This window comes from Dasypus novemcinctus, chromosome 24 (genome assembly GCF_030445035.2).
Source record: "Dasypus novemcinctus isolate mDasNov1 chromosome 24, mDasNov1.1.hap2, whole genome shotgun sequence".
Taxonomy (NCBI): domain Eukaryota; kingdom Metazoa; phylum Chordata; class Mammalia; order Cingulata; family Dasypodidae; genus Dasypus; species Dasypus novemcinctus.
Genome location: NC_080696.1, coordinates 48,993,894 through 49,017,831, shown reverse-complemented (window position 1 = coordinate 49,017,831; position 23,938 = coordinate 48,993,894). Strand labels below are relative to the sequence as shown.

The 23,938-nt window shown below is 38.5% G+C and overlaps 1 protein-coding gene across 1 annotated transcript in view; it reads left to right on the top strand.

Annotated features, from left to right (window-relative positions):
• WFDC8 (WAP four-disulfide core domain 8) overlaps positions 1 to 23,598 on the top strand; it is a 91,865-nt gene extending 68,267 nt beyond the window's left edge. The window contains exons 3-6 of the mRNA XM_071211826.1: positions 5,744 to 5,884; positions 20,302 to 20,469; positions 22,311 to 22,451; positions 23,459 to 23,598. Of these exons, the coding sequence (XP_071067927.1) occupies positions 5,744 to 5,884; positions 20,302 to 20,469; positions 22,311 to 22,451; positions 23,459 to 23,598 (590 nt within the window). The remainder of the gene's footprint in view (positions 1 to 5,743; positions 5,885 to 20,301; positions 20,470 to 22,310; positions 22,452 to 23,458) is intronic.
• The last annotated feature ends 340 nt before the right edge of the window (positions 23,599 to 23,938 follow it).

Here is a 23,938-nt window from a genome sequence, read left to right as displayed (position 1 = left end):
TCATGTAAGACCCACACACCCACCCCAGGAATGTCCATCATATTGATGATATCATGCTGATTGGACCTTGTGAGCAAGAAATGTTAAATACTCTAGATATATTTTTAAGGCATTTGTATGTGAGAGGATAGGAGATAAATCCAACAAAAATATAGGTGCCTTCCACCTCAGTGAGATTTCTAGGTGTCCAGTGGTTTGGGGCATGTTGAGATAGCCCTTCTAAAATGAAGGGTAACTGTGGCATCTGGCCCTTCCTACAACCAAAAAAAGAGGCACAACACCTGGTTGGCCTCTTTGGATTTTGGAGACAACATATTCCTCATTTGGGTGTGCTACTCCAGATCATTTACTGAGTGACCAGAAAAGTTGCTAGTTTTGACTGGGAACTGGAACAAGAGGAGGCACTGCATTAGGCCCAGGCTGCTGTGCAAGCTGCTCTGCCACTTGGGCCATATGATCCAGTAGATCCAATGGTATTGGAAGAATCAGTGATAAATAGATATGCTTTCTAGAGCCTTTGGCAGGCTCCTATAGGAGAATCACAACACAGACTCTTAGAATTTTGAAGCAAATCTTTTGCATCCTCTGAAGATAATTGCTTTCCTTTTGAGAAACAGCTTTGGCCTGCTACTGGGACTTAGTAGAGACTGAATGCTTAACCATAGACCACCAAGTTACCATGAGATCAGAATTGCCTAGGATGAACTGGGTGTTGTCTGACCCACCAAACCATAAAGTTGGGCATACACAGCAGCACTCCATCTGAGATAGGACTTGAATGAGTCCTGAAGACGCAAGTACGTTACGTAAGGAAATAGGCCAAATACCCATGACTCCCGCTTCTGCCACTTCACCTTCTCTTTCCCAGACCACAGCTATGGCCTCTTGGGGAGTTCCTTACAATCAGTCGACTGAGGAAGAGAAAACTCAGGCCTGGTTTACAGATGGCTCTGCATGATATGCAGGTACCACACAAAAGTGGACAACTGCAGCATGGCCATCCCTTTCTGGGACATCCCTGAAGGGTAGTAGTGAGAGGAAATCCTCCCAGTGGGTGGAATTTTGAGCAGTGCACTTAGTTGTTCATTTTGCTTGGAAGGAGAAAAGGCCAGAGATGCATTTGTACATCAATTCATGGGCCAATGTTTTGGCTGGATGGTCAGAAAGTTGGAAGGAATGTGATTGGAAAATCAATGACAAAGCAGTCTGGGGAAGATGTATGTGGATATACCTTTCTGAGTGGGCAAAAGTAAGAAAATATTTGTATCCCACATGAGTGCTTACGAAAGGGTGACTTTAGCAGAAGAAAATTTTAATAATCAAGTGGGAAAGATGACCCATTCTGTGGATACCAGTCTGCCTCTTTCCCAAGCCACTCCTGTCATTGTCCAATGGGCTCATGAACAAAGTGGTCATGGTGGTACGGATGGAGGTTATGCATGGGCTCAGCAACATGGACTTCCCCTCACCAAAGCCGACCTGGCTACTGCCACTGCTGAGTGCCCAATCTGCCAGCAGCAAAGACCCACACTCAGCCCCTGATATGGAACCATTCCCCAAGGTGATCATCCTGCTACCTGGTGACAGATTGACTACATTGGACCACTTCCAACATTGAGGGGGCAGTGATTTTTTCTAACTGTAATAGATACATATTCTGGATATGGGTTTGCCTTCCTTGCCCACAGTGCTTCTGCCAAAACTACCATCAATGGACTTTCAAAATGCCTTATCCACCATCATGGTATTCCACAAGCTTTCTGATCGAGGAACACACATCACAGCAAATGATGTGTGGGAATGGGCACATACCCATGGAATTCACTGGTCTTAGGATGTTACCCTTCATACTGAAGCAGCTTGGATTGTTAGAATAGCAGAATGGCTTTTTGAAGACTTAGTTATGGTGCCAACTAGGTGGCAATACCTTGCAGGGCCAGGGCAATGTTCTCCAGGAGGCTGTGTATGCTCTAAATCAGCCTCCACTCTATGGTGCTCTTTCTCCTATAGCCAGGTCCAGGAGTCAAGGGGTGGAAATGGGAGTAGCTCCACTCACTATTACCCCTAATGGTCCACTAGGAAAATTTTTGCTTCCTGTCACAGAAACCTTAAGCTCTGCTGGTCTACATATCTTAGTTCCAAAAAGAGGAGTTCTTCCACCAGAAGACACAATTCCATTGAACTGGAAGTTAAGACTGCCACCTGGCCACTTTGGCCTCCTCATGTCTGAATCAACATAAAAACAAGGGAATTACTATACTGGCTGGAGTGAATGATCCTGACTATCAAGGGGAAATAGGACCACAACTACACAATGGAAGTAAAGAAGAGTTTTCCTGAAATATAGGAGGTCCCCTAGGGTGTCTCTTAGTTCTACCATACCTTGTGATTGAAGTCAATGGAAAACAGCAACAACCCAACCCAGGTAGGACCAACAATGGCCCAGAAACTTCAAGAAAGAAGGTTTGGGTCACTCCACCAGGCAAAAATCACAGCCAGCTGTAGTGGAATGGGTAGTGGAAGAAGGTAGTAATAAATATGAACTATGGTCACGTGACCAGTTACAGAAATGAAAACTCTTATGGTCATGGATATTTCTTCCTTGATTTGTTAGGAGTATATTTGTATATATGCAAAATGTTTGTTTTATCTCTGCTTTCTTCCCTATCTTATCCCTTCATCAAATAATGTAAGTTGTATTAGTTTCATGTTATAGTATTTAAGATACAGGATGTAAAGCTTAAGAGTGAATATTACCCAAGGACTTGCACCCTATTCTGGAGGGATTTAGTACATTTCCAATTGTACACAGGATGGGTGAGTATTGTTAGGTGAAAAATATGTCTGTTATTGTTTTTATTTAGATATTAAGTATGGCAAAGGGTGGGCTGTGAAGGTTAGGCTCATGTGTCCACTTTGGTCAAGCAAACACTGGCTCAATTGTTTCTCTAAGGACATTTCATGGACTTAAGTCACTAGTGAGTTGATTGCTTCTATGGCTGATTACATCTACAATCAGCTATGGAGATTGTCTTCAGCAATGAGAGATGTCACATCCAAACAGTTGAAAACCTTAAGAGAAGAAATGATTATTTCAGTAGTCAGAAGAGAGACTCTCCATCTCTACTTCAGTCAAACAGCTTCTCCTGGGGAATTCATTGAGGACTTTATCAGAGTTCCTGGCTTGCAACCTGCCCTATGGAATTTGGACTCGTGCACTCCCACAGTCACGTGAGACCATTTTATAAAATCTCATAATATTTACAGATATTTCCTGCCAGTTTTGTTTCCTTGGACAACCCTGGCTAATACAGCCTCATTTCTAGCCATTCTGGTCAATCCACAGTTCATATTTTTATATGATGTTCATAAGATTTTGATGCACACTCCAGGTTAGGAACCATATACTCTTCTTGGCATCAGGCCATCCTTGGAAGTTGCATTTAAGAGTAGCATGAGGGATAAGAAGTATAGGTGGGAAGTGCCAAAAAATTTCAGTGGCCAGTCCTCAGGGAAGATGTGGAGCTCTGGAGAGAGTAATGGTTTGGAAGTCCCATACCTGCCCTTAATTCACTGTGTTATTTTATTCTCACCTCATTTTTTTAACCTATGAAATTAGGAATTTGGTGCTAATGATAAATATGGTTCTTTCCATTCTAAATTTCTGTAATCCCAAGACTCATTAATACCCAAAAAGATAATGCCTCTCTGGTCATGTTCCACTGGAGAGATGCTCTGTAGAAAGCTTTGGAGTCACAGTAAGCACTGCATTAGCTATCTGTTACTATGTTACAAACTATCCATGGGTTGAAAGTGTGGCATGGTGCAGCTTAGTTCTCTGCTTAAGGTCTCACCAGGCTGAAATCAAGGTGTTAGCCAGGGCTGCAGTCCTCATCAGGAACTCAAGGCTCTCTTCCAAGCCCACTGGTTGTTAGCAGAATTCATTTCCTTCTGGTTGTAGAACTGAAGTTCCCAAGACCTTATTAGCTTTCAGCCAAGGACCACTCTCAGCTTCTAGAATCCACTCACATTTCTTGGCATATGGCCTTCTCTGTCTTCAAAGGTACAAATGAATTTTTGGATTCTTCTTCTATTTCAAATCTCTCTGACCTTTTCTGCTAACACCTGGAAAAACACTCTCCTTTTAAAGGACTCAACTAATGGGGTCAGTCTCACTTGGATAACCACTGAATCTTAAGGTCAACTGACTTGGGACTTTTTTTTTTTTAGGTACAGGGAGCTGGGAATTGAACCCAGGACTTCATATGTGGGAAGCTTTCCTGAGTTGGTTTTTTCACTTGTTTTGCCTGTTGTTTGTTTTTATTGTTTTTTTTTTCAGGAGGCACCAGGGACCAAAACCTGGACCTCCCAATGTGGGAGGCAGGAGTTCAACCTCTTGAGCCACATCAGTTCCCTTGGGACTTTTTTTAAATTGATTTTTTCTTCCCCTCCACCTCCCCCACCCCTGCCCTGCTGTTTTTGCTGTCTGTGTCCATTCACTGTGTGATCTTCTGTATCTTTTTCCTTTTTGTTTTCTCTTCTCATCTTTCTCCTCTAGGCTTCACTGGGATTCGATCCTGGGGACCTCTGATGTGGAGAAATGTTCCCTGTCAATTGTGCCACCTCAGTTCCTGGTCTCTACTGCACTTCACCTTCACTCTTCCTCTAGTCTCTCTTTTGTTGTGTCATCATCTTGCTGAATGACTCACTTACACAGACACTGGCTCACCACATGGGCACTTGGTTCACCACGTGGGCACTTGGCTCACCATGTGGGCACTGGCTCACAGTGCAGGCATGATTTCTCTTCTTTTTCACTGGAGGTGCCAGAGATTGAACCCAGGTCCTCCCATATGGTAGGCAGAGGACTTATTGCTTGAACCACATCTGCTTCCCCCTTGGGACTTTAATTACGTCAGTAAAGTCCCTTCACAGTAGCAGCTAGATTAAAAAACCTGGGGTTGGGTTTCTTGGGGATGAATTTTTAGAATTCTGCCTACTACTACTAAAAACATAGAGCCATGTGTACCCCTGCAAAGATAGAAAGTTAACTATACCTGCCAAGCTCTATCCATATGCCAGGCACTGTTAATTGCCTTACAGACACCATCCCATTTAATTCTTTTAAGCAAACTATAAGGTCAGGATCATCACCCCCATTTTACAGATGGGACACTTGTGACACAGACAAGGGAAGACACTTTCCCAACATTACTTAGCTAGTTACTGTTGGAGCCATACTCAGAAGCCAGATCTTATTCCAATACCAGTGCTTGATATTTTAGAAGACATACAGTTAAATTCAGATTGGGCTTGCGTTCACAAGGAGTCAGGGGTCAAAGCCAAACCTCCTGACTCCTACTTCCATGATGTTTCCATCACAATTCATTAATGTCCCCTCTCTGCTAAGATAGTGGAGGTAGAGGATTTAGGCATTAAAATATTAATATTAGGTTTAAAATGGAGAGGGATCTTCTGATTTTAAGGCAAGGTTCTTGGCCACTACCTGAAATACAAGATGCTTCTCCATCAGTTGTACCTGGACACAAATTCCTGATTCAGACCCATCTAAATGGACCAGGACTGGTGAGAGGCAGACCCAGCCCCTAAATGAAAACAGTGCAAGAACTGAGGAATGAAGTTAAAGGATAGGGATAAGAGAATTTTATTACTCACCTTTGCCATGGGAAGGGAAGAGCTCAAACTCTCAAGGGATGTAAGTTTGGACATTTCTTTATTACAGATAAACCAGGGGAATGTCCCAAAGAGAGGGTCACCTGCACTCACCAAGGGTTGGACTTGTGCAAAACTGATTTCAACTGCAAGAATTACCTGAAGTGCTGCGCTTTTGGCTGTAGGAAGATATGCCTGGATCCATTCAAAGGTAGTGGCACCATCCAGGCTGTGAACAGAGGAGCCTTAAAAAATAATTTATTTTAATTGCCATAAAATATACACAACAAAAATAATTTTAACTATTTTAAGTGAGCAATTCTTTAAGTACATTGATAATACTGTAAACTTTTACCACTATTCCCAGACTATTTTCATTATCCCAGACTAAAACTCATATTCATTTAACAATAACTCCCCATTCCCCCCTCCACTCACACCTAATAACCACTATTCTGATTTCTGTCTCTATGAATTTGCTTATTCTAGGTATTTCATATAAGAGAAATCTTACAATATTTCTCCTTTTGTGACTGGCTTAATTCACTTGATATGATGTCTTCAAGATTCTTCCAAGTTGTATTATACACCAGAACTTCACTTCTTTTTACAGCTGAATATTCCAGTATATGAATATACTGTATGTATTTATCCATTCATCTGTTAACAGACACTAGGGATGCTTCCACCTTTTGGGTAATGTTGCAATTGAATATTGATGGACAAATATCTGTCTGAGTCTCTGCTTCCAATTCTTTCGGATGCATACTAGAAGTGGGATTGCCTGCGCAAATGGCAATTCTATGTTTAACTCTCTGCCAAACTGTTTTCCACAGTGGCTGCACCATGTACATTCCCACCAAAATTGTACAAGGGTGTTTATTTCTCCATCCTTGCCATCACTTGTTATTTTCAGTGTTTTTATAATAGCCATCCTAGTGGATGTGAAGTATTATCTCATTATAGTTTTAATTTGCATTTCTTAATGGCTAATGATGTTGATCGTTCATTCATATACTTATTTGCCATTTAAATACCTTCTTTTGAGAAACGCCTATCCAAACCTTTGGCCCATTTTTCAGTTGGGTTGTTTGTCTGTTTGTTCTTGAGCTGCAGGTATTCTTATGCTTCATATAGATATTAAACGCTTATCTGATATGCAGTTTCCAAATATAGTCTCCCATTCTTTAGGGTGACTTTTCACTTTCTTGATGATATCCTTTAATGCATAAAAGCCTTTAATTTTCATAAAGTCCATTTTATCTATTTTTAAATTTTGTTGCTTGTGCTTTTGGTATAAAATCGAAAAATCCATTGCCAACTTCAAGATCCTGAAGATATTTCCCTATGTTTTCTTGTAAGAGTTTTATAGTATTAGATTTTATATTTTGGTCCTTGATACATTTTGGATTAATTTTTGTATATGGTGAGCGGTAGGGGTCCACATTTATTCTTTGGCATGTGGATTTCCCACTGCCCCAGTACCATTTGTTGAAAAATATATTCTTTCCCCTACTGAATGGACTTGGCATCCTTCTGGAAAATCACCTGACCATATCTGTGTGGATTTATCTGTGGACTCTGAATTCCATTCCATTGGTTTATATGTCAATCCTTTTGCCAGTACCACCCTGTTTTAATTACTATAGTTTTGTAGTAAATTTTGAAATAAAGAATTGTGAATCTCCAACTTTGTTCTTTTTCAAGATTGTTTTGGCTATTCAGAGCCCCTTGCAAATACATATGAATTTAAGGATCTTTTCCATTTCTGCAAAAATGACTGCTACAATTTTGATAGAAATGATATTGAATTTTTAGATCACTTTAGGCATCTTCACAGAATTGCCTTCCAATCCATGAATACAGGATGCCTTTCCATTTATTTGGGTCTTCTTTAATTTCTTTCAGCAACATTTTATAGTTTCCAGTGTACAGGTCTTTCGCCTACTTTGTTAAATTTATTCTTAGATATTTTATTATTTTAGGTGCTACTGTAAAAGGAATTGTTTTCTTGATTTCCTTTTTAGATTGCTCATTACTGATGTATAGAAACTAATGGACTTCTGTGTGTTTATCTTGTATTCTGAACCTTTGCTGAATTTGTTTAATTGTTCTAGCAGTTTTCTTGTGGATTCTTTGGGATTTTTAATATACAGAATCTTGTCATTTGTGAATAGTGATAATTTGACTTCTTCCTTTCCAATTTAGATGACTGTTATTTCTTTCTCTTACTTGACTGTTTTGACTTGAACTTCCAGTACAATATTGAATATCAGTGGTGACAGCAGGCATCCTTGACATGTTACTGATCTTAGATGGAAAGCTTTCGGTCTTTCATCACTGAATATAATGTTAATTGTGGGTTTTTCATGTATGCCCTTTACCATGTTGAGGAAATTCCCTTCTATTCCTAGTTTTAAGTGTTTTTGTCATGATTTTGTCAGTGCCTTTTCTGCATCAAATGAGATGGTAATGTCTGGTTTTTTCCCTTCATACATTTAATGTGGTGTATTACATTGATTTATTTTCTTATGTTGAACCATCCTTGCATTCCTGGAATAAGGTTGGACTCAGGTTGAGTTCCTGCCCCTTCCTGGGTCTGATATAAATGGACACTCACTCAGACAGACACAGGAAGAGAGAATTCTGCCATTTTTTTATCCTGCCATGTGACAGAAAGGAAAAGTCTCCAAGAGCTAAGGTCCTGGGGAGAGATGAGTCATTTGTGTGATAGCTTACAGCTAAAATTGGGAAGAGAGCAGAACAGCTGAGACTGATATAGGAAGCCCTTAGAGACTAGCCCTATCCCAGCTTGCTGCTGAAATTAGGGAAAAAGTAGAGCAGCTGGGCCTGAGAGGAAGACTGGAGGGGAAGAGAGACCAGGCAGAGATTGCCTGCCATCTTGCTTCAACACATGGCAGCTGACCTTGGTGAAAAATCATCTCTGATGATGCCTCAGTTTGGAACTTTCATGGCCTTGGGATATAAGCCTTTACCTCAAATAAATCCCTTTATAAAAGCCAACAAATTTCTGGTACTAGGCATTCACACCCCTTTGGCAGACTGAAACAAGTTCTTTTGCGATTTTCTATTTTTTCTTGTATCAGATTAGGTAATTTTGGGTGGCAGACTTGGCCCAGTAGTTAGGGCGTCTGTCTACCACATAGGAGGTACACGGTTCAAACCCCTGGCCTCCTCAACCCTTGTGGAGCTGGCCCACACACAGTGCTGATGCGAACAAAGAGTGCCGTACCACGCAGGGGTGTCCCCCACGTAGGGAGCCCCACGCGCAAGGAGTGCGCCCCGTAAGGAGAGCCGCCCAGCACGAAAGAAAGTGCAGCCTGCCTAGGAATGGCGCCCCACACATGGAGAGCTGACACAACAAGATGATGCAACAAAAAGAAACACAGATTCCCGAGCCGCTGACAACAACCGAAGCGGGCAAAGAAGATACAGCAAATAGACACAGAGAACAGACAACTGGGGTGGGTAGGGGGGGAGAGAAATAAATAAATAAATAAATAAATAAATAAATAAATAAATACATCTTTTTTAAAAAAGATTAGGTAATTTGTATATTTTTAGGAATTTGTTCATTTCATCCAGATTTTCTAATTTGTTGGCATATAATTGTTAGTACCAATTTATAGTCCTTTTTATTTCTATAAGGTTGGTAATGTCTCCCCTTTCATGGCTGATTTTAATTATGTATGTCTTCTCTCTTTTTCTTTATCAGACTGATTAAATGTTTGTTGATTTTATTGATATTTTTTTAAAAGTCAACTTTTGGTTTTGTTGAGTCTCTCTATTGCTTTTCTATTTTCTATTTAATTTATCTCTACCCTAACCTTTACTATTTCCTTTCTTCTACTAACTTTGGGTGTTTGCTTTTCTTGTTCTAGTTTTGTTAGATGTGAAGTTAGGTTATCAATTATGGCCTTTCTTCTTTTCAATGTAGACATTTAGAGCTATACATTTTGTTATGAGCACTGTCTCACTGCATCCCATAAGTTTTGGTATATTGTGGTTGTTGTTTTTTTTTTCCATGTGTTTCAAGATATTTCCGACTTTCCTATGTGATTTTGTCTTTAACCTAATCCATTGGTTGTTTGGTAATGTGTTTGTTAATTTCCACATGTTTGTAAATGTCCCAGTTTTCCTTCTATTTTTGATTTTTGGCTTTATTCTTTTGTGATCTGAGATGACATTTTGTATGATTTCAATATTGTTAAATTGATTAGGATTTGATTTGTGACATAGACCTAACATATGGTCTATCCTGGAAACTGTTTCACGTGCACTTGAGGACAATGTATGTTCTACTATTGTTGAGTAGTATTGTATACATGTCAATTAGGTCTAATTAGGTAATAGTTTTGTTCATGTCCTCTATTCCCTTATTGACATTTTATTTAGATATTCTATCAATTATTGAAATTGGTGTATTGAAATCTCCAACTATTATTATAGAGCTATCAATTTCTCCCTTCAATTCTGTCTATATTTCTTCATATATTTTGGGGCTCTGTTATGAGATTCATATATGTTTATAATCTTTATATCTGCTTGCTGGGTTGAAGCTTTTATCAATATATATATCCGTCTTTGTCTTTTGTAATCTTTTTGACTTAAAATATATTTTTTCTGACCATAATATAGCCACTCCAGCTGTCTTTTGATTACAGTTTGCATGGGATATCTTTTTCCACCCTTTTACTTTCAACTTCTTTGTGTCTTTGTACCTGAATACTTTTAGACAGTATATAGATGGGTCATGTTTTTTCATCCAATCATCCACTCTCCTTTTGATAGGAGAGTTTAATCCATTGACATGTATAGTAATAACTGAGAAGGAAGAATTTATTTTTGCCATATAGCTATTTGTTTTCTGTATTTCTTGAATGTTTATTGTTCCTCAATTACTCCATTGCTGGCTTTCAAAATTTAGTTTCTTTTTTAAAAAATATATTCTTATTAGAGAGGTTGTGAACTTACAAAACAATCATGCACATGTATGAAATTTCCATACAACACCCCTCCACCAACACACTACATTGTTGTGGAACATTTATTATAGATAGTGAAATAATATCAGACTATTATCACTCACTATGGTCTCTAGCATACATGTGATATATTTTTACACCCCCCCATTAACAACACAGGGCATCTTTGGCATTGATGTAAGAATATTACAGTATCACTCTTAAATATAATTCATGGGTTACAATAATTGTATTTCTCCTATGCTTCTCCACACTCTTACCACCTTGCAATAGTGATGTACATTTGTTCTAGTTCATAGAAGGACGTTCTTGTATTTGTACTATAAACCACAATTCTCATCCACCTCTGGGTTCACTATGTTATTCAGTCTCTAGATTATTCTCTAGCTTTCTTTCAACTGATGTTGACATCCCTAGACTACCTTTATCAGCCACAATCCCATTCATAAACAAGTTGTATTAGTTCTACTCAATATAATGTGTTACCATCAACTCTATCCATTTCCATACTTTTACAGTCAAATTAATTAAAACTTCTACAAACATTAAGCATCAGTACCCCTTCTCAGCCCCCTCTTATCTCCTAATAATCTATGCTCGAGGTTTTAACTCCATGCATGTCTTCTTTGTATTTAGTCCATGTTAGTGAGACCATGCAATATTTTCTCTCTGTGTCTGGCTTATTTCACTTAGCATGTCTTCAAGGTTCATCCATGTTATCATATGTGTCCCAATTTCATTTCTTCTTACAGCAACATAGTATTCCATCATATGTATATACCACATTTTGTTTATTCATTCATCAATTGATGAAACTTTTGGTTGTTTCCATCTTTTGGCATTGTGAATAATGCTGCTAAAAACATCAGTGAAAACATTACAGTTTTCAGTTTTTCTGGATATATTCCTAGTGGAAAAATTGCTGGATCATATGGCAGTTCTATATTTAGCTTCCTGAAGAACTGTCAAACTCTCTTCCACAGAGGCTGCACCATTTTATATTCCCAGAAACAGTGAAGGAGTGTTCCTATTTCTCCATATCCTCTCCAGCACTTATTGTTTTCATTTTTTAGTAATGGCCATTCCATGTGGTGTGAGATGATACCTCATTGTCATTTTGATTTGCATTTCCCTAATAGTGATATTGAACATTTTTTCATGTGCTTTTTGGCCATTTGTATTTCCTCTTTGGAAAAATGTCTTTGTAAGTTTTTTGCACATTTTTAAATTGCATTGCTTACTCTTTCATTGTTGTGTTATATGATCTCTTTATACAGAATGGAGATCAAACTCTTATCAGATATGTGGTTTCCAAATATTTTTCTAACATTAAGTGGGCTGCCTTTTCACCTTCACAACACAAAAGTGTTTAAGTTTGAGGAAGTCCTATTTCTCCATGCTTTCTTTCATTGTTTATGCTTGTGGTATAAGGTTTAAGAATGTACTACCACCTACCACTAAATCTTGAAGATGTTTCCCTACTTTTTCTGCTAGGAGCATTATAGTTCTAACTTTTATAGTTAAGTCTTTGATCCATTTTGATTCATTTTGTATAAGGTGCGAGATAGGGTTCCTCTTTCTTTCTTTGGACTATGGATATCCAGTTCTCCCAGCACCATTTGTTGAATAGACTGTTCTGCCCCAGCTGGGTGGGTTTGACAGCCTTGTGAAAAATCACTTGAAGAAAGATGTGAGAGTCTGTTTCTGAACCACCAATTCAGTTCCATGATCTATGTGTCTATCTTTATGCCAGTACTATGCTGTTTTTACCACTGTAGCTAGGTAATATGATTTAAAGTTCAGAAGTGAGAGTCCTCCAACTTTGTTCTTTCTTTTCAAAATGTTTCTAACTATTCAGGGCCCCTTCTCCTTCCAAATAAATTTGATAATTCTGTTTTCCATTTCTTTATAAAGTGCTGGTGGAATTTTTATTGCGATTGCATTAAAGCTGTATATTAATTTGGGTAGAATTGATATCGTAACAATATTTAGTCTTCCAATCCATGAACACAGATTATTTGTCCATTTATTTAGGTCTTTTTAAAAATTTTCTTTTAGGCAGGCATTGGAATTTTCTGAATTCAAGTGCTTTACATCCTTGGTTAAGTTTATCCCTAAATATTTGATTCTTTTATTTGCTGTTGTAAACAGAGTTTTTCCCTGACATCCCCTTCAGATTGCACATTACAACTGCATAGAAACACCACTCAGGGAAGTGGACTTGGCCTAGTGGTTAGGGCATCCGTCTACCACATGGGAGGTCCGCAGTTCAAACCCCGGGCCTCCTTTACCCGTGTGGAGCTGGCCCACGCACAGTGCTGATGCGCGCAAGGAGAGCCCTGTCATGCAGAGGTGTCCCTGCGCAGGGGAGCCCCACGCACAAGGAGTGAACCCCGTAAGGAGAGCCACCCAGCACGAAAGAAAGTTCAGCCTGCCCAAGAATGGTGCCGCTCACATGGAGAGCTGACACAGCAGATGACCCAACAAAAAGAAACACAGATTCCTGTGCCGCTGACAACAGAAGCAGACAAAGAACATGCAGCAAATAGACACAGAGAACAGACAATTGGGGCAGGGGGGTGAAGGGGAGAGAAATAAATAAGTAAATCTTTTTTAAAAAAAAAAAGAAACACCACTCATTTTTGCATACTGATCTTGTATCCTGACACTCTACTGAAATCGTTTATAAGCTCTTGCAACTTTGTTGTAGATTTTTTGGGACTTTCTAGATATAGGATCATATCATCTGAGAATAATGAAAGTTTTATTTCTTCCTTTCTGATGTGGATGTCTTTTATTTCTTTTTCTTGCCTGATTGCTCTTGCTATACTCATACCTCTAGCACCATATTGATCAACAGTGGTGAGAGCAGGCATCCTCGTCTTATTTCCGATCTCAACAGGAGAACTTTCAGTCTTTCACCATTGAGTACAATGCATCTGTGGGTTTTTCATATATGGTCTTTATTATGTTGAGAAAGTTACCTTCAATTCCTATCTTTTGTAGTATTTTTATCAAGAAGGGATGCTGTATTTTGTCAAATTCCTGTTCTGCATCAGTTGATAGGATCATGTGATTTTTCTTCTTTGATTTATTAATGTGGTGTGTTATGTTGTTTGATTTTCTTGTGTGTTGAACCACCCTTGCATGCCTGATATAAAACCACTTGATCATGATGAATAATTCTTTTAATGTGTTGTTGGATTCAATTAGCAAGCATTTTGTTGAGGATTTTTGCATCCATATTCATTAGGGAAATAGGTCTGTAATTTTCTTCTTTTTTTCCCCTGTAATATCTTTATCTGGCTTTGGAATTAGGGTAATATTGGTTTCATAGGATGAGTTTGGTAGTATTCCTTCTTATGCAATTTTTTGGAAGAGTTTGAGTAATATTGGTATAAAATCCTTGAGCCTTTGGTAGAACTCACCTGTAAAACCAGTTGGTCCTGGGCTTCTCATTTTGGGGAGTTGTTGTTGACTCTTTCAATCTTTTTTTATTTGTGATTGGTTTATTGAGGTCTTCTATTTCCTCAAGCATCAATGTAGGTTGTTTATACATTCCTAGGAATTTTCCCACTTCGTCTACATTGTCTAGTTTGGTGGCACACAGTTGTTCATAGTATCCTCTTAAGATCACTTCTATTTCTGTGAGTTAAGTAGTTATGTCTCCATTTTCATTTTTTATTTTACTTATATGCATGTTCTTTCTTTTTTTCTTTTTCACTCTAGCTAAGGGTTTGTTGATCTTGGTAATATTCTCAAAGAAGCAACTTTTGGTTTTAATTCTTTTTTGTTTGTTTGTTTGTTTGTTTTCAGTTTCATTTATTACTGATCCTATCATTGTTATCATTCCTGTTTGCTTTGGGAACAGTTTGCTGTTCTTTTTCTAGTTCCTCCAGCTGTGTAGTTAGGTCATTGATTTTAGGTCTTTCTTCTTTTTTCAGTGTAAGCATTGAGAGCTATAGATTTCCCTCTCAGCATTGCCTTCGCTGCATCCTATAGGTCCTGATATGTTATGCTCTTGTTTTCATTTGTCTCAAGATATTTATTGATTTCTCTTGCAATTTCTTCTTTGACCCATTGATTATTTAAGAGTGTGTTGGTTAATCTCCATATATTTGTGAATTTTCTCTTTTTCCACCTGTTGTTGATTTCCAACCTTATTCCATTATGATCAGAGAAAGTGCTTTATACAATTTTGATCTTGTTGAATTTATTGAGGTCTGCTTTGTGACCCAACATATGGTCTATCCTGGAGAAAGATCCATGAGCACTTGAGTAGAATGTATATCCTGCTGTTTTGGGATGCAATGTTCTGTATATGTCTATTAAAATTAGGTTTAGTCCATTTATCATATTACTCAAGCTTTCTGTTTCTCTATTGATCCTCTATCCAGATGTTCTATCCAGTGCTGAGAGTGATATATTGAAATCTCCAACTCTTATTGTAGAGACACCTATTTCTCTCTTGCCAGTGTTTGCCTTATGTAATGTGGAACATCCTGATTAGGTGCAAGCACATTTATTATTGTCATTTTTTTCCTGGTGAGTTGCCCCTTTTATTAATATATAATGTCCTTCCTTGTCTCTAATAACATTTTTGCTTTTAAAGTCTATTTCATCCACTAGAAGTATAGCTACTCCAGATTTTTGTTTTTGTTACTACATGTGATAAATATCTTTTTCCATGTTTTCACTTGCAATGTATTGGTATCTTTGGGTCTAAGGTGAGTTTCTTGCAGACAGCATATAGATGGCTCATATTTTCTTATCCATTCTGCCAGTCTGTGCCTTTTGATTGGGAAGTTTAACCCATTAACATTCAATGTTATTACTGTAAAGGCAGTTCTTACTTTATCCATTTTGACCTTTGGATTTTATCTGTCATATTTTATTTTCACTACTCTTTTTATACTTTTAATTACTTTTTTACTGATATAATCTTCCTTTCTTGACTCTCTTCCAAAACACTCTCTCTTGTCTTTTCTTTTCAGGCTGTAGTACTCCCTTTAGTATTTCCTGCAAAGCCAATCTCCTGATTTCAAACACTCTCAGTTTCTGTTTATCAGTGAATATTCTAAATGCACCCTCATTTTTTTTTTTAGGTACCAGAGCTGGGGATTGAATATGAAACCTCATAGATGGGAAGATGGCACTAACCGCTGAGCCACATCAGCTCTCTTGAGTTGTTTTTTTTCATTTGTTTGCTTGTTGTTGTTTGTGGATTTTTGTTTGTTTGTTTTTAGGAGGCACCAGGGACTGAACCTGGGACCTCCTGTATGGGAAGTAGGTGCTCAACTGCTTAAGCCACATTCACTCCCCCACCCTCATTTTTGAAAGACAGTCCTGCCAGATATAAGATTCTTGGCTGGCAGTTTTTCTCTTGCAGTATTTTAAATATATCAAACCACTGCCTTCTTGCCTCCATGGTTTCTGATGAGAAATTAACACTTAATCTTATTGAGTATCCCTTGTACATGATGCGTCATTTTTCTCTTGCTGCTCTCAGAATCTCTCTCTTTTTTTTAAGATTAATTTTTATTTATTTCTTCCCCTCCTCATTCCCCCTATTGTCTGCTCTCTGTGTCCATTCACTGTGTGTTCTTCTGTGTCTGCTTGTATTCTCATTAGGCAGCTCTAGGAACTGATCCTGGGACCTTCCGAAGTGGGAGAGAGGTGAGTACTCTCTTGCGCCATCTCAGCTCTGCTGTGTCTTCTCATTTTCTCTCCTGTGTCTCTTGTTGCATCATCTTGCTGTGCCAGATTTCCACATTTGCCAGGACTCCTGTGCAGGGCAGCTTTCCCACATGGGGCATTGAACCCTGGACCTCCCATGTGGTAGACAGGAGCCCAATTGGTTGAGCCACATCCATTTCCCTCAGAATTCTCTTTATCTCTAGCATTTAACATTCTGATTAGTTTGTCTATTTGGATTTATTCAGATGAGAATACATTGTACTTCTTGGGCACAGATATCTACGTCCTTCAATAAGGTTTGGAAATTTTCTACCATTATTTCTTCAGATATTCCTTCTGCCCCTTTTCCCTTCTCTTTTCCTTCTGGGACACCCTTGACACATATGTGTGCATGTCTCTTGCCATCATTTAGTTTCCTGAGATCCTGTTCAATTTTTTCCCATCTTTTCTATGTTTGCTTTCAGAGGCCTTGTCTTCAAGCTCATTGATCCTTTCTTCTTCCTCCTTAAATGTGCTGTTAAATGCCTCTAGTGCATTTTCAATTTCATTTATTATGCCTTTCTTCTCATAAGATCTGCTATTTTTCTGTGCATGCTTTCAAGTTCTTCTTTGTGCTGACCAAGCATCTTCTTTTTTTTTTTTTTTTTTTTTTTTTTAAATTTTTTTTTTATTGACTTTGTAATAATATTACATTAAAAATATATATGTGAGGTCCCATTCAACCCCACCCCCCCACCCCCCCCTCTCCCCACCCCCAACAACACTCGTTCCCATCATCCTGACACATCCATTGGATTTGGTAAGTACATCTTTGGGCACCTCTGCACCTCATATACATTGGTTCACATCATGGCCCATACTCTCCTCTATTCCATCATGTAGGCCCTGTGAGGATTTACAATGTCCGGTGATTACCTCTGAAGCACCATCCAGGGCAGCTCCATGTCCCGAAGACGCCTCCACCTCTCATCTCTTCCTGCCTTTCCCCATACCCTTTGTCCATTATGTCCACTTTTCCCAATCCAATGCCACCTCTTCTATGTGGACACTGGTTTGGTTGTGTCCATTGCACCTTTATGTCAAGAGGAGGCTCAGATTCCACCTGGATGCTGGAACCAAGCATCTTCTTTTAAAAAATTTTATCCCTCCTCACCCCGAAATGACTTCCTCATCTGTCTATTCATTGTCTACTCATCTTCTTTAGGGGGCTTCAGGAACTGAACCCAGGACCTCCCATGTGGGAGACAGGCACACAATTGCTTGAGCCACATCTGCTCCTGCAGTGTCTTCTTAATGTCCTTAATCTCTTTAGTCATCTCATTGAATATTAAGGAGATTTGTTTGAACATCTATGATTAGTTATCTCATCTATAATTGGTTTAATCCATTGGCATTTATGGTAATAATTGAGAAGGAACAATTAACTTCCACAATTTAGCTATTTGTTTGTTTCCTGTATGTCTTGAATGTTTATTGTTCCTCAATTACTCCATTACTGACTTTTTAAATGTAGTTTCTTTTTGTAGTGTACCATTTTGATTCCCTTCTTCTTTTCTCTGTATTTTTTAGGTATTTTTTATGTGTTTACTTTTGTAACTACAATTAGCACCCTAAACTATTAACAACTTAATTTGTCTAATACTAATATAGCTTCAGTAGTATACAAACTCTCTATTCCTATATATTTCCATCCCTCCTTCTTTATATTGTTATTGCCCCAGACTACATCTTTTTACACTGTATGGCTATCAACATAGATTTTAAATGTTATTTTACACATTTGCATATAAATTCATATGGAGGAGGAAAACAGCTACAAACCAAAACTACTACAATACGGGATTTTATATCTAACTATGTAGTTACCTTTAACAATGTTCTTTATTTCTCCATTGGCTTAGAGGTACTGTATAGTGTCCTTTTATTTCAACTTGAAGGACTTCCTTCAGCACTTCTTATAAAACATTTTTTTTTCTGACAATAAACTCTTCCAGCTTTTGTTTACTTGCAAATACCTTAATTTCGCCTTCATTTTTGAAAGAAATATTTTGCTGGATATGGAATTTTTGGTTGACAGTTTTATTTTTCTTTAAGCACTTTAAGTGTGCCATCTCACTGTCTTCTGGCCTCCATTGTTTCTGATGAGAAATCCACAGTTGATATTATTGGGGATTCCTTATATATGATAAATTATGTCTCTCTTACTGCTTTCAAAATCCTCTCTTTGCCTTTGGATTTGAATATTTTTCACTATAATGTGTGATTGTGTAGATTTCTTGAAGTTCATTGGATATTCCTGGATGTGTATATTCATGCTTATCACTAGACTGGGGGAGTTTTCAGCCATTATTCTTTCAAATACTTTTTTTAGGAGGTACCAGGGATTGAACCTGGGACCTTGTACATGAGAAACAGATGCTCAACCACTGAGCTACAACCACTCCACCTTTGAATACTTTTTCTGCCCTTTTCTGTTGCTCTTGTCCTTCTAGGAGTCTAATGATGTGTATGTGTTACTGTAAGGATGGCTGTTCCCAATAGACAGGCCCACCCAATCCTGAGCTACAAAGGAAAAACATATCTTTTAGTGAGAAAGTGATTTATTGCAAGTGCACAAACAAGAAACTGAGGGAATCTTCCCAAAAGTGGTTCAATGTGAAAATGGGAACTAGGGTTTTTATAGGCAATCAGAGATGGGTAGGGAAGAAAGACTAATGATGCCAGAGGTCTTGTGAGGAAGGTACATGCAATTTCTCAGTCCCATGTTGTCTCAAGCATGTTGAACTTGTCCTTGATTTCAGTGGCTAATAAACCACCATTTAGATATCGTTTTGTAGGTGCAAGGCCTTCATGGCTCCTTTCTCAGCCAAACACTTAAGGATATCAAGCTTTTTTTCTCTGAGAAAAGTTACAGGTTTATACCATTCTTTCTGGTTTTGCTTTGAAACATTATCTTATTTCTGTAAGTAAAACTGAGAAGATCTGGTTAATATCCTTCAGGGAACTAAGAGCAAAGAATAAAAAACTAAAATTATATTATTTTAAAACCAGCTTAATTAGTGTGTTAGAATTTTCAGAACTGCTTAAGTGAAGAAATTTTAGTAAGCACATATTCCAGCTATGGTATGTTGGCACACTTGATGCTGTCCCACAGGTCCTCACACTCTGTTCATTTTTCTTCATTATTCTTTTCTTTCTGCTCCTCACATTGGATAATTTTAATTATCTTGCTTTCAGGTTCAATCATCCTTTCTTCTGCCTGTTCAAATCAACTGTTGAATATGTCTGAGTTTTTGCATTTCAGTCATTGTACTTCGCAGCTCCAAAATTGCCATTTAATTCCTTTTTTATGATTTCTACCTCTTTAATTTGTCCAGACCATGTTTTCCTAATTTCCTGTAATTCCTTGTATATGGATTCATTTAACTCATTGAATATATTTAAAACAGTGGATTTAAATTCTTTGACTAATAGTTCCAAAGTATGAGCTTCCTCTGGGATGGTTTCTGGCAAATTCCTTTTTTGTGTGTGAATGGTGATACTTTTCTGTTCCTTTGTATAATACTAATACTTTTTGTATATCCATTATGTGTCAAGAGACTGTTCTTGGCCCTGAGGCAAATATAGATATGAGTCAGCTGAGAGGTTGGAGCTGTTTTTTGACTCAGAAGAAAGGCCAGCTCCAAGGTATTCTCATCTGCTCTTTACAATATCCTTTGCAAGATAGAAATGATGCTCAGGTACATTATACCACATAGAATATTAGTGGTAGAGCTAGGACTAGAACCTTTATCTTTTTTTAAACAATGGCTCTTTCTATGACTTGGGTGATAACATTATGAACTATGAAAAAAGACTGAGGACCTGACACCTTCCCTTAATTCCCTATCCTTTATGTTCTTCTTTCTTTGTTTCCTGCCCTCAGAACCTTGCTCACTGCCATTTGAAAAAGGAAGCTGTAAGCATAATGTGCAGAATTGGTATTTCGACTTTGAACAACTTCATTGCAAACCCTTTCTATATGGAGGCTGCTTTGGGAATGCCAACAACTTCCTCACCAGGAGTGACTGTCATGAGGCCTGCAAGTTAAGTGGTAAGATCCGTATCCCTATCAGTCTGACCTCCTAGTCTAGAGTTAGTTATACCAGTGCAGTTATAGGTTCAGGCTTTGAGGTTAAACTGGCTTGGTTCAAGTCTTAACTCTAACACTCACTGGCTAGATGATCTTGGGTCAGTTGCCTGCCTATGAGTTTCACTTTTTTTTTTTTATCTGTAAAGTGTCTACAAAATAGTAGTATTTACTTATTTGTTTTTTTGTGCCAAAAATGAGATCCTGTACATAAAGTATTAATAAATTTTGGCCAGTGAGGCCTGAAAGCCAGTGTTTCTCATCACAACAACCTGTTGAACATCACCCTTTGGCTCTAAAGGACATATCAAAGATTGAAGCATAGATAATCCAGCTCTAGAATCCCAGGGAGTTGGTGAAAACCACTGGAGGTGGAGAGTAGGGTGGGATGAAGGTGAGGGCTATGGATTCATTTCTTAGTATAATGATTATTAGCAGTAATATTGGGAGACAATGTCCTCTAGAACTTAGGCATCATTTGACCTGGACTAAAGCTTTTCTCCCACAAGTTTCTTCAACTCTGAGTTTTAGTTCCCTCATCTGTAATACTGTAATAATAGCTAATCCTTTGCTGAGTTGTTGGTAGGATTATATGAATTCAAAGATAACAAAGCCTAGACATGGTAGTTTTCAGACAATGTAGACTCACCAAATGGTATCACTTGACATGATGACCATTGATGCAGCACCATACAGGGCAGAAATATAATTTCAACCCCAGACTCTGTGAGTTCCCCAAGGACTCATGAAGGGTCAATAATAGATCTGGAATTAGAGCCTGGGCCCAGTGATCCCAGGTGGGCAAAACAATCCTATGATCTGACATAATGAAATTAGGACCACAAAACTTCTCTTTTTGTGAAACTACAAGTAACCATGATGATGTGGACAAGACCTTGGACCTCTTTCTCAGAAGAAAGTGGAACCAGCAGAAAAAAGAGGCCAGGAAAATGGACTTGGGCTGGTTTGTGGGAAATGTAGCTTTGGGGCCCAGAAAGAATCTAATAGTGCTGAGAATCAAGCACACCATAGTCTGTCTGAGTCTGATCTGAGGAAGGAGAAAATAAACAAAACATTTCCTGTCCTCAAAGAATTTTTAATCAGATGAGAACAATGAAAGACATGCATAAAATCCTGTAGAATTTATTTAAATACCACCTGGGTCCCAATGACACCCAAAATTATGTCTCTAACATTAACCTGACTTCCAAACTCCAACTGCCTACTATACACCTACACCGGGAGGTCTCACTTATACCTCACACTTAACTTGTCTAAAACTGAACTCCTTTTCTTCATTCTCCATCCCAAACCCTGCTTCATCCTAGCTTCTCCATCTTAGTTGAACACATTTTTAAATAATATTTAATTCCTCTTTCTCCATCAACATCCACTAACTTGGGAAATCATCCCAATTCTATCTTGAAAATAGATCCAGAATTTGACCCCTTTATACCACCCTCACAGCTTCCACCCTGATCTGAGGCGCCACTATCTCTCACCTGTGTTGCTCCTAATTTCTATCTTCTATCTTCTACCTGAGTCTATCCTCAGGTAGAAAGAAACCTGAGAATAAGTTGCAAGACTAAGACTTTATTTTGGGGCTTCAGACACCGAGTCCACCACTCTTTCTACTACACCCTATGATATGATGGACACTTCATTCTCGCACATCTTATTAGAGATAGACAGGGTAGGGGAAGCCAAGTGCAAAAAGGGATACTAGATTTTAAGAGAAGGAAAGCTTTTGAAAAATGGTAGGATAGGGTGAGGTCTGAAAGAGCTCACATCTCTTCTTGTTTTAGTCAAGACCGGACAGTGTCCACTCTTCCCTTTCAAGAACCGTATGGAGTGTCCGGATTCATGTAAGAGTGACTATGATTGCCCTGACACTGAAAAGTGTTGTGAATCCAAGTGTGGCTTTGTCTGTGCCATGGCCTGGGCAGGTGAGGACTGGGAATATACCTTCAAAGACTATTGGGCATATGCCAAGGATGCCACACTGTCCCATTGAATGGGGGATGTCTGGAACCTCAGATGTCCCTTGGGTTGACCTTTGAGATCCCTTGGGAATCTTCTTTCAATGCCCAACCCCTGCACTCATGTTGTCTTCCTGGTCTTTGAAGACTATTGTGCTGCTCTTAAAAACCAACCATGCATGGTATCTCACCCCATTCTTCCCCATAAAAGCTTATTATTTTCTGTCTCACCCTTCAGTGGTCCTTGAGGTGATAATATCCAATACAAAGAGGTTACTGGTTAAAAACCATTACATGTATTCCTAATAAGCCCTCATGACTGCATAGACCTTCAGAGCATGCACAGAATATCTACAGCCTGTAAGGAAGGCTGGGAAAACATCGGTAATAAGATGCTGTTGAGATGATAGACAACTCTCTAGCTTCCAAGGCTGGTACTCATTCTTCCATGGTTGAGATAGCATGGCCATGTTCCAGGGATCATCATTGTTTTGAAGTAGAGCAGAGATGGTGGGAAGAGCCAAAGACTTTTCAACTGACTGCAATTTTTCTACTGGCTTTCTGTGGGGCCTTAGGCAACTCACGTCCTCCTATGTGGTCCTCGATTTCTATAATTTGTAAGACAAGGAAGGTCTAGCTGCTCTTTAATACCCCTTGCACCACTGGTACTCTGGGAGTATATAACCCAAATCCATTAATTTTGTAGGGGCAGGCAGAAATCCTATCAGATCATTAAAGCCAGAGATGGCAAGACATTTTTTATGCCCTTCAAATTATTTGCCACGGAAAGTTGATTCTCTGCCTCTTCCACCCTATTATGACTCCAGAAAGAAGAGTAAGAAGCCTCATCAGAAGAAAACCCTGTGTGGAGTTCTAAAGATTCCCCAAATTTGTTTTAAACTATGACCAAGTATTTCAAGATCAAATGTTTTGTTTTACCTCAATGGTGCTTGCTTCCTTCTGTCTGTCTCTAGTCAAAACAGGTTTCTGCAGACGCAAACCCTTCGTATGTCCCAAAATTGATAAACCCAAGTGCCTTCAGGATGATGATTGCCCAAGGACACAGAAGTGTTGCTCCCGTTGTGGACTGAAGTGCCAGGAGCCTACAAAATGAATAGTGAGTGGAAAATAGTATCATCAAAGTAATTATTTACAAGTAACATAATAAAAAGCTGTCAATTTTGTCTTGTGTCCAACTACCTTGCTGAATGTCTTATTAGTTATAACAATATTTAATAGGGTTATTTTGATATTTTTCTAATCATAGCATCTGAAAAGGATGGTAAATTTCACCTTTTTTCAATTTTGTATGACTTGATTGTCTTGACTTTTTATATTGTATAGAACCTCCAAAAGAATGTTGGATAATAAAGGTAGTGGTATCTATCCATATAGTTCCTTATTTATTTATTTATATCCCCTCCCCACCCCCCCTCCCCCGTTGTCTGCTTTCT